Below are 15363 nucleotides of genomic sequence, written 5' to 3' on the forward strand. Positions count from 1 at the left end.
ATTTGATAAGCTGAAGATCGCCCTGACTCAAGCTCCAATTGTGAGAGGATCGGACTGGAGCCAACATTTTGAGATTATGTGTGATGTCTCCAACTATGCAGTAGGAGCGGCACTGGCTCAGTTCGATGGTAATGATCCTTTCATAATAGCTTATGCGTCTATGACCTTAGATGATGCTCAGTCTAATTACACTACTACTGAAAAGGAGCTTCTTGCTATTGTTTTTGCTCTGGATAAATTCCGAGCCTATTTTCTTGGTACTAAGGTAGTAGTGTACTTGGACCATGCAGCTCTAAAATATTTATTAGCTAAAAAAGAGTCTAAACCAAGGTTGATACGTTGGATACTGTTGCTGCAAGAATTTGACTTAGAAATTAAGGATAGGAGTGGCAACCAGAATTTAGTGGCAAACCACTTGAGTCGCCTTGAGCACATTAAGGATGACTCCACTCCTATCAATGATGCTTTTCCATTTGATAGCTTGCATGCAGTATCTGAAGTAGTTCCTTGGTATGCACCGGTAGCTAATTATTTAGTTAGCCATACGTTCCCTCCCGATTTTACTAAGCATCAAAGAGACAAGCTGAAAAGCGAGTCCAAATATTATATATGGGATGATCCATATTTATGGAAGTGTGGGGCTGACTAGGTAATTAGAAAATGTGTACCCCAATCAGAATTCCAGTCCATTTTAGAGGCCTGCCACTCTTCAGAGAGTGGAGGACATTTTGGCCCTCAAAGGACAGCTAAAAAAATTTTAGACTGTAGATTCTGGTGGCCTACTCTTTTTAAAGATGCTGCTAATTTTTGTAAATCTTGTTCCCCATGCCAAAGGTTTGGTAATATATCCAAGAAGGATGAGATGCCTCAACAGATTATGCTTTTCTGTGAAATTTTTTAGGTTTGGGGCATTGACTTCATGGGTCCATTTCCAAACTCTAGTGGTTACCTTTATATACTGTTAGCCGTAGATTATATCTCTAAATGGGTGGAAGCAATTCCTACCCATACTGATGATGCTAACACTGTTGTTTCCTTTGTTAGAAACCATATTATCTGTCGCTTTGGATCACCACGAGCAATCGTGAGCGATCAAGGCACTCACTTTTGTAACAAGAGACTAACAGGATTACTGAAGAAGCATGGGATTGTTCACAAAGTAGAAACAGCTTATCATCCCCAGACCAATCGACAAGCAGAGGTATCTAACAGAGAGATTAAATACATTCTGGAGAAGATAGTAAAGCCTCATAGGAAGGACTGTAGTGCCAGGTTACAAGATGTGCTCTGGGCATATCGAACAGCATACAAGACACACATTGGGATGAACCCCTTCTGCTTAGTGTACGGTAAGGCTTGCCACCTTCCAGTAGAAGTGGAACACAAGGCTTTTTGGGCTGTAAAGGAATGCAACATGAATTATAAGGAAGCTGATGCTGAAAGGAAGCTACAACTAGCAGAATTAGAGAACCTTCGCCTAGAAGCATATGACAACTCCAGGCGATACAAGGAAAAGATGAAGGCCATCCATGTCAAGCACATAAAAAGGAGAGAATTCAGACCAGGGGAGTTAGTTCTTCTTTACAACTCTAGACTGAGGCTTATGCCAGGCAAACTGAGATCAAGATGGGAAGGCCCCTACAAAGTAGAAAAGGCAGAGCCATACAGAGTTTTTCACCTGCGTCATCCTTCTAGCTCCAAATTCATTAAGGTCAATGGACATCGCCTAAAGCTTTATCATGGTGAGAAGATGAAGTATCACAAGGAGTTAGAGGTCTTCCTCCTGGAAGACCCACCAATAGAAGCAGAATGAGCCTAAAGACCGTCCAACTTAAGGACGTAAAAACAAAGTGCTAGGTGGGAAACAACCCACCATGGTATGATCGTTCCGTTTCAGCCTTAGTTTTATTTTTTTATTTTCTACTTTATTTTTCTTAATGACTCTTATCATAACCTTTGCACTTAGTCTACATCTGCATTCACATTCTGCATAAAATAAAAAAAGGGAAAAGCACGCAACGCGCAAGCGTCGCTGACGCGTCCGCATCATAGGTGCATGAGCGAAAAAAGGGAATTGAACAAAAACCCACGCGGGAGCTTGGCTGGAGGCGTGCCATAGGCACAAACATGCCCACGCATCCCTGACGCGTCCGCGTCACTTGCAAAATCCGCCTTCCACGCGAGCGCGTCACTCAAGCGCACGCGTGACCCTGCGATATCAACGTAAATCAGTGTCTGGTAGAATGTTATGATGGAATGGGGCTGGAGTTACGCTGGAAGCACAAACCCCATCACGCGACCGCGTGCCCCACGCGTCCGCGTCCTTATCCATTTCGAGTGCAGGGAGGTCAGAATACAACAGCATCTGCAGTCCTTTCTCAGCCTCTAAATCAGATTTTTGCTCAAGTCCCTCAATTTCAGCTAGAAAATACCTGAAATCACAGAAAAACACACAAACTTATAGTAAAGACCAAAAATGTGATTTTTGCATAAAAACTAATAAAAATATACTAAAAAGTAACTAAAACATACTAAAAACTACCTAAAAACAATGCCAAAAAGTGTATAAATTATCCGCTCATCACAACATCAAACTTAAATTATTGCTTGTCCCCAAGCAACTGAAAACAAAATAGGATAAAAAAGAAGAGAATATACAATAAATCCCAAAATATCAATGAAGCGTAGTTCTAATTAGATGAGCGAGGTTTGTAGCTTTTTGCTTCTGAACAGTTTTGACATCTCACTTTATCCTTTGAAATTCAGAATGATTGGCATCTATAGGAACTCAGAATTAAGATAGTGTTATTGATTCTCCTAATTCAGTATGTTGATTTTTGAACACAGCTACTTATGAGTCTTGGCCATGACCCTAAGCATCTTGTTTTCCCGTATTACCACTGGATACATAAATGCCACAGACACATAACTGGGTGAACCTTTTCAGATTGTGACTCAGCTTTGCTAGAGTTCCCAGTTAGAGATGTCCAGAGTTCTTAACCACACTCTTTTTGCTTTGGATCACGACTTTAACCACTCAGTCTGAAGCTTTTCACTTGGACCTTCATCACACAAGCACATGGTTAGGGACAGCTTGATTTAGCCGCTTAGCCTGGATTTTATTCCTTTGGGCCCTCCTATCCATTAATGCTCAAAGTCTTGGATCTTTTTTACCCTTGCCTTTTGGTTTAAAGGGCTATTGGCTTTTTCTGCTTGCTTTTTCTTTTTCTTTCTTTTTTTTCGCCTATTTTTTCTTTCTTTTTTATTTTTCGCAAGCTTTGTATTTTTCACTTCTTTTTCTTGCTTCAGGAATCAATTTTATGATTTTTCAGATTATCAATAACATTTCTCTTTTTTCATTATTCTTTCAAGAGACAACAATTTTAACATTCATAAACTTCACTCTAAAAAATATGCACTATTAAAGCATTCATTTAGAAAACAAAGAATATTGCCACCACATCAAAATAATTAAACTAATTTCAAGATAGAATTCGAAATTCATGTACTTCTTGTTCTTTTACAATTAGAAACATTTTTCATTTAAGAAAGGTGTAGGATTTATGGGATATTCATAACTTCAAGGCATAGACACTAGACACTAATGATCACGTAATAAAGACACAAACGTAGACAAAACATAAAGCATAAGGAAAGAAAAACATAAAAATAAGAACAAGAAAATTAAAGAACGGGTCCACCTTAGTGATGGCGGCTAGTTCTTCTTCTTGAAGATCCTATGTAGTGCTTGAGCTCCTCAATGTCTCTTCCTTGCCTTTGTTGCTTTTCCTTCATGGCTCTTTGGTCCTCTCTTATTTCATGGAGGATAATGGAGTGATCTTGGTGCTCCACCCTTAGTTGCTCCATATTGGAACTCAAATCCTATGTAACCTTGCCAAAGTGAAGGGCATGTCAGCCACCTTGTATAGTTCTAGAGGTATGATCTCATGAACTTTCACTTCCTCTCCAATCATGATTCTATTGATCATGACAGCCCAATCCACAGTTACTTCGGATCGGTTGCTAGTAGGAATGATAGAGCGTTGGATGAACACCAACCATCCTCTAGCCACAGGCTTAAGGTCCGGCCTTCTTAGTTGAACCGATTTGCCTTTGGAATCTCTCTTCCATTGAGCTCCTTCCATAAAAATATCCTTGAGGACTTGGTCCAACCTTTGATAAAAGTTGACTCTTCTAGTGAAAGGATGAGAATCTTCTCTCATGATTGGCAAGTTGAACGCCAATCTCACATTTTCTGGACTGAAATCTAAGTATTTCCCCCGGACCATTGTGAGCCAATTCTTCGGGTCCAGGTTCATTGGTGGACGAAATTGTGATCCTTTTTCCTTGTAATTGGATTTTAGAAATTGGCACGAGTGAACACAACTCCGTTCAACTAACCAGCAAGTGTACTGGGTCGTCCAAGTAATACCTTACGTGAGTAAGGGTCGAATCCACAGAGATTATTGGCTTGAAGCAATTAATACTTATTTTATTTGTCTTAGTCAGGATGTGAAAGAAAATTGTTTGGGCTACTTGAACAATAGAGTTACTTGTTTATGATTAAAAGTGAAATTATTAGATTTGATTATAAAATTAAAAGAGGAGGACAGCGTTACTTGTTAGGCAGTAATGAGAGATATGTTGGAGTTTTGGAGATGCTTTGTCCTCTGAACTTCAACTCTTCCTTGGAATCCTCTTCTCACACGCAGGTTCCTTCCATGGCAAGCTCTATGTAGGGTGTCACCGTTGTCAATGGCTACTTCCCATCCTCGCAGTGAAAGCTAATGCTCACGCACTCTGTCACAGTACGGCCAATCACCGGTTGGTTCCCGCTCCAACTGGAATAGAATCCCTCTTTTGCGTCTGTCACTAACGCCCAGCAGGTTAAAGTTTGAAGCACGTCACAGTCATTCAATCCCGGAATCCTACTCGGAATACCACAGACAAGGTTTAGACTTTCCGGATTCTCATGAATGCCGCCATCTATCTGGCTTATACCACGAAGATTCTGTTGGGGAATCTAAGAGATATTCATTCAATCTGATGTAGAACGGAGGTGGTTGTCAGGCACACGTTCATGGGTTGAGGAAGGTGATGAGTGTCACGGATCATCACCTTCTTCACAATTAAGCGCGAATAAACATCTTAGATAAGAACAAGCGTGTTTGAATGGAAAACAAAGGAATTGTATTAAATCATCGAGACGCTGCAGAGCTCCTCACCCCCAACAATGGAGTTTAGAGACTCATGCCGTCACAAAGTATGTAATTCAGATCTGAAAATGTCATGAGGTACAAGATAAGTCTGTAAAAGTTGTTTAAATAGTAAACTAGTAACCTAGGTTTACAGAAAAATGAATAAACTAAGATAATTGGTGCAGAAATCCACTTCTGGGGCCCACTTGGTGTGTGCTGGGGCTGAGACTAAAGCTTTCCACGTGTAAAGGCCTTTCTTGGCGTCAAACTCCAGGTTTTGACGTGTTTTGGGCGTTCAACTCCGGATCATGACGTTTTTCTGGCGTTTAACTCCAGACAGCAGCATGTACTTGGCGTTCAACGCCAAGTTACGTCGTCTATCCTTGCGTAAAGTATGGACTATTATATATTGCTGGAAAGCCCTGGATGCCTACTTTCCAACGCCGTTGAGAGCGCGCCAATTGGACTCATGTAGCTCCAGAAAATCCATTTCGAGTGCAGGGAGGTCAGGATCCAACAGCATCAGCAGTCCTTTTTCAGCCTAAGTCAGATTTTTGCTCAACTCCCTCAATTTCAGCCAGAAAATACCTGAAATCACAGAAAAATACACACACTCATAGTAAAGTCCAGAAATATGATTTTTGCCTAAAAACTAATAATAATTAACTAAAAACTAATTAAAACATGCTAAAATCTACATGAAATTACCCCCAAAAAGCGTACAAAATATCCGCTCATCACAACACCAAACTTAAACTGTTGCTTGTCCTCAAGCAACTAGATGAATAAAATAGGTTCTAACAGAATTTAAGAAGTAATATATATTTTAGAGTTTTAAATGAAGCTCAGATTCTTATTAGATGAGCGGGGCTTGTAGCTTTTTGTCTCTGAACAGTTTTGGCATCTCCCTGTATCTTTAGAATTTCAGAATAATTGGCATCCTTAGGAACTCAGAATTCAGATAGTATTATTGACTCTCCTAGTATAGTATGTTGATTCTTGAACACAGCTACTTATGAGTCTTGGCCGTGGCCCTAAGCACTTTGTCTTCCAGTATTACCACCGGATACATAAATGCCACAGACACATAACTGGGTGAACCTTTTCAGATTGTGACTCAGCTTTGCTAGAGTCCCCAGTCAGTGGTGTCCAGAGCTCTTAAGCACACTCTTTTGCTTTGGATCACGACTTTAACCACTCAGTCTCAAGCTTGTAACTTGGACCTGCATGCCACAAGCACATGGTTAGGGACAGCTTATTTTAGCCACTTAGGCCTGGATTTTATCTCCTTGGGCCCTCCTATCCATTGATGCTCAAAGCCTTGGATCCTTTTCACCCTTGCCTTTTGGTTTTAAGGGCTGCTTGGCTTTTATTCCTTTTGATTGTAATTATATATATATATATATATATATATATATATTTTTTTTTTTGAACTGCTTTTTCTTGCTTCAAGAATCAATTTCATGATTTTTCAGATCATCAATAATATTTTTCGTGTTCTTCATCCTTTCAGGAGCCAATATTCATCAAATTCAAAATACAATTTATGCACTGTTCAAGCATTCATTCAGAGAACAGAAAGTATTGCCACCACATATAATTAATTATAAATTTTATTATTAAGAACTCAAAAAATATAGATTACTTCTTTATTCTAAAATAAAATCTACTACTTTATTCATGCCTGATGATGATGAGAAAAATAAACTATAGCTTAATTGGAAATAAAATCAAAATAGACATACTAATTACTACTAAATATCTCCTAAGGTGAATTTCAAATAAAAAAAAACGCTATCACTAAATTAAAGCAGGAAAATTGGAACTCAGCAACCTTTTGTTTTGAGGAAGGAAGTGTTCCTCTAATCTCTGGGGTGTTGTTCAAGGATTAATTTTTGGCGCTTCAGCTCCCTTAGATCACGCCCTTGCTCCTCCTGTTCTTTGAGCAGTTTGCAAAGCATGCTACTTTGATTATTCTGTTCTTCCTTTATTTGATCCATAGCTTCTTGCAAGTTAGAGATAGATGCTTCAAGATGTTCCCAAAATTCGAATTGAGGTAGCTCTGGGAGGGCTTCCTGTGCTCTCCTCTTATGTGGATCATCTTGTTGTTGCCTGACCATTGATATTCCAGTAATTGGCTTTTCAACTGGGATGTACTCTGTTATTCCCATCTTCACTCCGGCATCTTTGCAGAGCATAGAAATTAAGCTTGGATAGGCCAATCTGGCGTCTTTAGAGTTCCTGTTTGCTACTTTGTATAGCTCACATGAGATCAGCTGATGGACTTCTACCTCTTTTCCCATCATGATGCAGTGAATCATGACAGCTCTTTTGATGGTTACTTCAGAACGGTTGCTGGTGGGCAATATGGAACGCCCTACGAAATCCAGCCAGCCTCTGGCTACTGGTTTTAGATCCTCCCTTTTTAGTTGAACTGGGTCGCCAGTTGTGCTGGTAGTCCACTTGGCTCCAGGGATGCATATATCCTCCAGAATCTTGTCCAACCCTTTATTGACCCTCATCATTCTCCTATTAAAGGAGTCTGGGTCGTCTTTTAGTTGAGGAATCTTGAATATCTCCCTGATCCTGTCAGGATTGGTATGAATGATCTTTCCTCTGACTACAGTTTTATGATCAAAGATAGCAGCTCCAACGATTCTTTGCCTTTCTGTCTGCCATAGATTAGCATAGAACTCTTGAACCATGTTTCTTCCCACTTTTGTTTCAGGATTGGCCAGAATTTCCCAATGCCTGTTTCTGATTTGCTCTTGGATCTCCGGATATTCATCTTCTTTCAAATCAAATCTGACTTCCGGGATCACTGATCTGTGACTCATTATTTTATAATAATGATCTGAATGTTCTTTAGATAAGAACTTCCCTTGATTCCAAAGTGGCTTTGGAGTGCTTTCTTTCTTGCCCTTTTGGGTGGGTTGCTTTCCTCTTGGGGCCATGAATTTGATGATCACGGATATCCACACCAAACTTAGAGCTTTGCTTGTCCTCAAGCAAAAAGAGAAGAAAGAAGAGGGATAGGAGGAGAGCAGTGTGGAGTGGTGATGATGAGGAGGGCGCCGAACACAAGATATAGGGAGGGGGGGTGGGGAATTTTCGAAAAATAAGAAAGAGATAAGATAGAAGATATAATTTTAAAAGATATAATCAGAAAAAGATATAATTTTAAAAAGGAGAAGATATGAATCATAATTTAAAAGATAAATTTGAAATTTAATTTTGAAGAGGATTTTTAAAAGGGATTATTGATGTGTTGGAAACAAATTTGAAAAGATGATGGCTTGAATTGGAAAGCCATTTGGCCTTCTGGATTAAGATATATGTAATAATTTTTGAAAAAGGGATTTTAGAAATTAGGATAAAAACTTTTAGAATTGAAAGAAATAATTTAAAATATGTTCATGCAAGAAATCATGAATTGAAACATAAAAAAAAAAAAATTTGAAAAATTGTAAAAAAAAATGAAAATGTACCTCCTCCCACCATCCTGGCGTTAAACGCCCACATGGTGCATGGTTTGGGCGTTTAACGCCCATGTGATGCTTCTCCTGGGCGTTCAACGCCCATGTGATGCTTCTTTCTGGCGTTGAACGCCAGGAAGTCCTTCTTTACTGGGCGTTTTTCTAAACGCCCAGAATGCTAGCAGATTGGCGTTAAACGCCCAGAAGGTGCATCTTTCTGGCGTTTAACGCCCAGAAGATGCTCCTTTCTGGCGTTTAACGCCCAGATGGCTACCCTTACTGGCGTTAAACGCCCAGTGGGAGCTTCTTTTGGGCGTTTAACGCCCAAAGTATTTCTTACTGACTTTTTCACGCCAGTGAGCTTCCAAATTTCCCTGTAACTCTTGTGACTTCAACCATATGTTAATTCACCTTTGAAGATACTTGAACTTAAACCTGTAAAGAAAGAAAATTTATTTAATTAGTAAATAACTTAGGAAATGGCTGGGTTGCCTCCTAGCAAGCGCTTCTTTAATGTCATTAGCTGGACTGTTACTGAGTTTTTTAATTAAGTCTCAGTCTTGAGCACTCTTGCTCAAAATTGCCTTCAAGATAATGTTTGACTCTTTGTCCATTAACAATGAATTTTTTATTAGAGTCACTATCCTGAAGCTCTATGTATCCATATGGTGATACGTTTGTAATGACATATGGACCTCTCCACCGGGATTTTAATTTCCCAGGGAATAATTTGAGCCTTGAATTAAATAACAGAACTTTCTGTCCTGGCTCAAAGACTCTGGATGACAATTTCTTATCATGCCATCTTTTTGCTTTCTCTTTGTAAATTTTTGCATTTTCGAAAGCATTGAGTCTAAATTCCTCTAGCTCATTCAACTGGAGTAATCGTCTTTCTCCAGCTAACTTGGCATCAAGGTTCAGGAATCTGGTTGCCCAGTAGGCCTTGTGTTCCAGTTCCACTGGCAAGTGACATGCCTTTCCATACACAAGCTGGTATGGAGAGGTCCCTATAGGGGTCTTAAATGCTGTTCTGTATGCCCACAGAGCATCATCCAAGCTTCTTGCCCAATCCTTTCTACGGTTAATTACAGTCCGTTCCAGGATTCTTTGAGTTCTCTATTTGAGACCTCAGCTTGCCCATTAGTTTGTGGATGATATGGAGTAGCCACCCTGTGGTTGACTCCATAACGTACCAGAGCAGAGTAAAGCTGTTTATTACAGAAATGAGTGCCCCCATCACTGATTAACACTCTAGGGACACCAAATCTGCTGAAGATGTGTTTCTGGAGGAATTTTAACACTGTTTTAGTGTCATTGGTGGGTGTTGCAATAGCCTCCACCCATTTGGATACGTAATCCACTGCCACCAGAATATAAGTGTTTGAGTATGATGGTGGGAAAGGTCCCATGAAGTCAATACCCCATACATCAAACAACTCAATCTCCAAGATTCCTTGTTGAGGCATGGCATAACTGTGAGGTAGGTTGCCTGATCTTTGGCAACTGTCACAATTAAGCACAAATGCTCGGGAATCTTTATAGAGAGTAGGCCAGTAGAAGCCACTTTGGAGGACTCTTGTGGCAGTTCGTTCACTTCCAAAATGTCCTCCATACTGTGATCCATGGCAATGCCAAAGGATCTTCTGTGCTTCCTCTTTAGGCACACATCTACGGATTATTCCGTCTGCACATCTCTTAAAGAGATATGGTTCATCCCAAAGATAGTACTTTGCATCTGTGATTAATTTCTTTGATTGCATCCTACTGTACTCTTTGGGTATGAATCTCACTGCCTTGTAGTTTGCAATGTCTGCAAACCATGGCACTTCCTGGATGGCAAACAGTTGCTCATCCGGAAAGGTTTCAGAGATCTCAGTGAGAGGGAGGGATGTCTCTTCTACTGGTTCTATTCGGGACAGGTGATCTGCTACTTGATTTTCTGTCCTTTTTCTGTCTCTTATTTCTATATCAAACTCTTGCAGAAGCAACACCCATCTGATGAGTCTGGGTTTTGAATCCTGCTTTGTGAGTAGATATTTAAGAGCAGCATGATCAGTGTACACGATCACTTTTGATCCTACTAAATAGGATCTGAATTTATCAATGGCGTAAACCACTGCAGGTAGCTCTTTTTCTGTGGTTGTGTAATTCTTTTGTGCATCATTTAGAACACGGCTGGCATAGTAAATGACGTGCAGAAGCTTGTCATGCCTTTGTCCCAACACTGCACCAATGGCATGGTCACTAGCATCACACATTAATTCAAATGGTAATGTCCAGTCTGGTGCAGAAATGATTGGTGCTGAGACCAATTTAGCTTTCAGGGTCTCAAATGCTTGCAGACACTCTTTATCAAAGATAAATGGCGTGTCAGCAGCTAGCAGGTTGCTCAGAGGTTTGGCGATTTTAGAAAAATCCTTTATAAACCTCCTATAGAATCCTGCATGCCCCAGAAAGCTTCTGATTGCCTTAACATTAGCAGGTGGTGGTAATTTTTCAATTACTTCTACCTTAGCTTGATCTACCTCTATCCCCTTGTTCGAAATTTTGTGCCCAAGGACAATTCCTTCAGTCACCATAAAGTGACATTTTTCCCAGTTTAAAACCAGGTTAGTCTCTTGGCATCTTTTCAGAACAAGTGCTAAGTGGTTAAGGCAGGAGCTGAATGAGTCTCCAAATACTGAAAAGTCATCCATGAAGACTTCCAGGAATTTTTCCACCATATCAGAGAAAATTGAGAGCATGCACCTCTGAAAGGTTGCAGGTGCATTGCACAGGCCAAATGGCATCCTTCTGTATGCAAATACTCCAGATGGGCATGTGAATGCCGTTTTCTCCTGATCCTGGGGATCTACTGCGATTTGATTATAACCTGAATATCCATCCAGGAAGCAGTAGTATTCATGACCTGCTAGTCTTTCTAGCATCTGGTCTATGAATGGTAAAGGAAAATGATCCTTTCTGGTGGCTGTATTGAGCCTTCTGTAATCAATGCACATACGCCACCCTGTAACTGTTCTTGTAGGAACCAGTTCATTTTTTCATTATGAACCACTGTCATGCCTCCTTTCTTTGGGACAACTTGGACAGGGCTCACCCAGGGGCTGTCAGAAATAGGATAAATAATCCCAGCCTCTAGTAATTTAGTGACCTCCTTTTGCACCACTTCCTTCATGGCTGGGTTCAGCCGCCTCTGTGGTTGGACCACAGGCTTGGCGTCACCTTTCAATAGGATCTTATGCATGCATCTGGCTGGGCTAATGCCCTTAAGATCACTGATGGACCACCCAAGAGCTGTCTTGTGTGTCCTTAGCACTTGAATTAGTGCTTCCTTTTCCTGTGGCTCTAAGGTAGCGCTTATAATTACAGGAAAGGTATCACCTTCTCCCAGAAATGCATATTTCAGGGATGGTGGTAATGGTTTGAGTTCGGGTTTTGGAGGTTTCTCCTCTTCTTGAGGGATTTTCAGAGGTTCTATTATCTTCTCTGACTCCTCCAAATCAGGCTGAACATCTTTAAAGATGTCCTCTAGCTCTGATTCCAAACTCTCAGCCATATTGACTTCTCTTACCAGAGAATCAATAATATCAACACTCATGCAGTCATCTTGGGTGTCTGGATGTTGCATTGCTTTGACAACATTCAACTTGAACTCCTCCTCATTGACTCTCAAGGTCACTTCCCCTTTTTGGACATCAATGAGGGTTCGGCCAGTTGCTAGGAAAGGTCTTCCTAGAATGAGAGTTGCACTCTTGTGCTCCTCCATTTCCAGCACCACAAAGTCAGTAGGAAAGGCGAATGGCCCAACCTTGACAATCATGTCTTCAATCACGCCTAATGGGTACTTAATGGAGCCATCAGCAAGTTGAAGACATATCCTGGTTGGTTTAATTTCTTCAGTTAAACCAAGCTTTCTGATAGTAGATGCAGGTATTAGGTTGATACTTGCCCCAAGATCACATAAAGCTTGCTTGGTACAATTACCCTCTAATGTGCATGGTATCATAAAGCTCCCAGGATCTTTAAGCTTCTCAGGTAAGCTTTTCAGAATGACTGCACTGCATTCTTCAGTGAGGTAGACTTTTTCAGCTTCCCTCCAATCCTTCTTATGACTTAAGATTTCTTTCATGAACTTAGCATAAGATGGTATTTGCTCAAGTGCTTCTGCAAACGGGATCTTTATTTCAAGAGTCCTGAGATAGTCTGCAAAGCGAGCAAATTGCTTATCCTGTTCCGCTTGACGGAGTTTTTGCGGATAAGGCATTTTGGCTTTGTATTCCTCAACCTTGGTTGCTGCAGGTTTATTGCCTACAGAAGTGGGTTGGGAAGCCTTTTTAGGAAGGTCAGCACTTGTATGTGACTGATTCCCCACTGGCATTTGAATGCCAGTGGTGGGAGCTGGAGTGGCGTCAAACGCCACTTCCTTGTTTGTTACTGGCGTTTGAACGCCAGAACCATGCTCCCTTTGGGCGTTCAACGCCAGATCCATGCTTGTTTCTGGCGTTGAACGCCAGGAATGAGCATGATCTGGGCGTTCAGCGCCAGCTTTATCCCTCTCTGGGCTCTGACTGTCCTCAGGGGGATTTTGAGTATCCTCTTGTTCATTTCGTGGTTTCCTGCTGTTTTGAAGTGAGGTATTTAATGTTTTCCCACTTCTTAATTGAACTGCTTGGCATTCTTCCGTTATTTGTTTTGACAGTTGCTTTTCTGTCTGCTTTAATTGTACTTCCATGTTCCTGTTGGCCATTCTTGTTTCCTGTAATATTTCCTTGAATTCGGCTAGCTGCTGAGTTAGAAAATCTAGTTGCTGATTGAATTCATTAGCCTGATCCACTGGACTGAGTTATGCAGTTACTGTTTTAGCTTCTTCTTTCATAGAGGATTCACTGCTTAGGTACAGATGTTGATTTCTGGCAACTGTATCAATAAGCTCTTGAGCTTCTTCAATTGTTTTTCTCATGTGTATAGATCCACCAGCTGAGTGGTCTAGAGAAATCTGAGCTTTCTCTGTAAGCCCATAGTAGAAGATGTCTAATTGCACCCATTCTGAAAACATTTCAGAGGGGCATTTTCTTAGCATCTCTCTGTATCTCTCCCAAGCATCATAAAGAGATTCATTATCCCCTTGTTTGAAGCCTTGGATGCTTAGCCTTAGCTGTGTCATCCGTTTGGGAGGGAAATAGTGATTCAGGAATTTTTCTGACAGCTGTTTCCATGTTTTTATGCTGTTCTTAGGCTGGTTATTTAACCACCTCTTAGCTTGATCTTTTACAGCAAATGGAAACAGTAATAGTCTGTAGACATCCTGATCTACTTCCTTATCATGTACTGTATCAGCAATTTGCAGAAATTGTGCCAGAAACTCTGTAGGTTCTTCATGTGGAAGACCAGAATACTGGCAGTTTTGCTGCACCATGATAATGAGCTGAGGATTCAGCTCAAAGCTACTAACTCCAATGGAGGGTATACAGATACTACTCCCATATGAAGCAGTAGTGGGGTTAGCATATGACCCCAGAGTCCTCTTGGACTGTTCATTCCCACTTGCTTCCATATTGAATACAAGTTGAGAATTTATAGTTATGGAATAAATAAAAGTGGAATATATAAAAATATATTAAAATAAAAACAAAATAAATGAAAGAAAGTAGAAATATTTTGAAATTGAAAATTGAATTTTTATGAAAGATTTTCGAAAAAAATTAGTTCAAAATTAGTTAGAAAAATAAAATTTTTTTTTTTTTTGAAATTTGAATTTTATGATGAAAGAGAAAAACACACAAAAGACACAAGACTTAAAATTTTTAGATCTAATGCTCCTTATTTTTCGAAAATTTTTGGAGGGAGAACACCAAGGAACACCAAACTTAAAAATTTTAAGATCAAGACACAAGAAAAACTCAAGAACACTTTGAAGATTTACAAGAACACCAAGAACACAAGAAAGAACACCAAACTTACAATTTTTAGAAAATCAACACAAGTTTTCGAAAAATTAAAGAAAAATTAACAATAAAACACCAAACTTAAAGTTTGGCACAAGATTAAATGGAGAAAAATTGTTTTTAAAAAAGGTTCCAAAGCGTAAACCCAATTGGATTAAATATAACACTTGTTCTAAATATTCCAATTAATGCTTTAGAAAGAACAAAAGTGAAACAAGAAAAGACACAAAACAAGAAAAATTCAAGATCTAACAAGAAAAATAAACAAGAACAACTTGAAGATCAATGAAGAACCAAGAGCAAAAAAACGAAAATTTTAGAGAAAATATAAAATATGCAATTAACACCAAACTTAGAACAAGACACTAAACTCACGAAAATTAGCAATTAATTAAAAGAAAATTAATAAATTTTGAAAAGAAATTTTTGAAAAGAAACTATCCTATCAATATTGATTTATTGACTCTATAAAAAAAATAAGAACAAAAATAAAAATAAATTATTCCTAATCTAAGAAATAAAATAAGCCTTCAATTGTCCAAACTCAATAATCCCCGGCAACGGCGCCAAAAACTTGGTGGACGAAATTGTGATCCTTTTTCCTTGTAATTGGATTTTAGAAATTGGCACGAGTGAACACAACTCCGTTCAACTAACCAGCAAGTGTACTGGGTCGTCCAAGTAATACCTTACGTGAGTAAGGGTCGAATCCACAGAGATTATTGGCTTGAAGCAATTAATACT

At 39.6% G+C, this 15363-nt stretch overlaps 1 protein-coding gene across 1 annotated transcript; it reads left to right on the plus strand.

Annotated features, from left to right (window-relative positions):
• The first annotated feature begins 1324 nt into the window (after positions 1 to 1324).
• Positions 1325 to 1813, plus strand: LOC130957135 (uncharacterized). Its single transcript, XM_057884020.1, has one exon. The coding sequence runs from the start codon at positions 1325 to 1327 to the stop codon at positions 1811 to 1813; it is 489 nt and encodes a 162-aa protein (XP_057740003.1).
• Positions 1814 to 15363: the final 13550 nt, after the last annotated feature.

Source organism: Arachis stenosperma, chromosome 10 (genome assembly GCF_014773155.1).
Source record: "Arachis stenosperma cultivar V10309 chromosome 10, arast.V10309.gnm1.PFL2, whole genome shotgun sequence".
NCBI lineage: Eukaryota > Viridiplantae > Streptophyta > Magnoliopsida > Fabales > Fabaceae > Arachis > Arachis stenosperma.

Coding starts and splice junctions, on each gene's coding strand:
- LOC130957135 (XM_057884020.1), top strand. CDS start 1,325: ATGAACCCCTTCTGCTTAGTGTACGGTAAGGCTTGCCACCTTCCAGTA.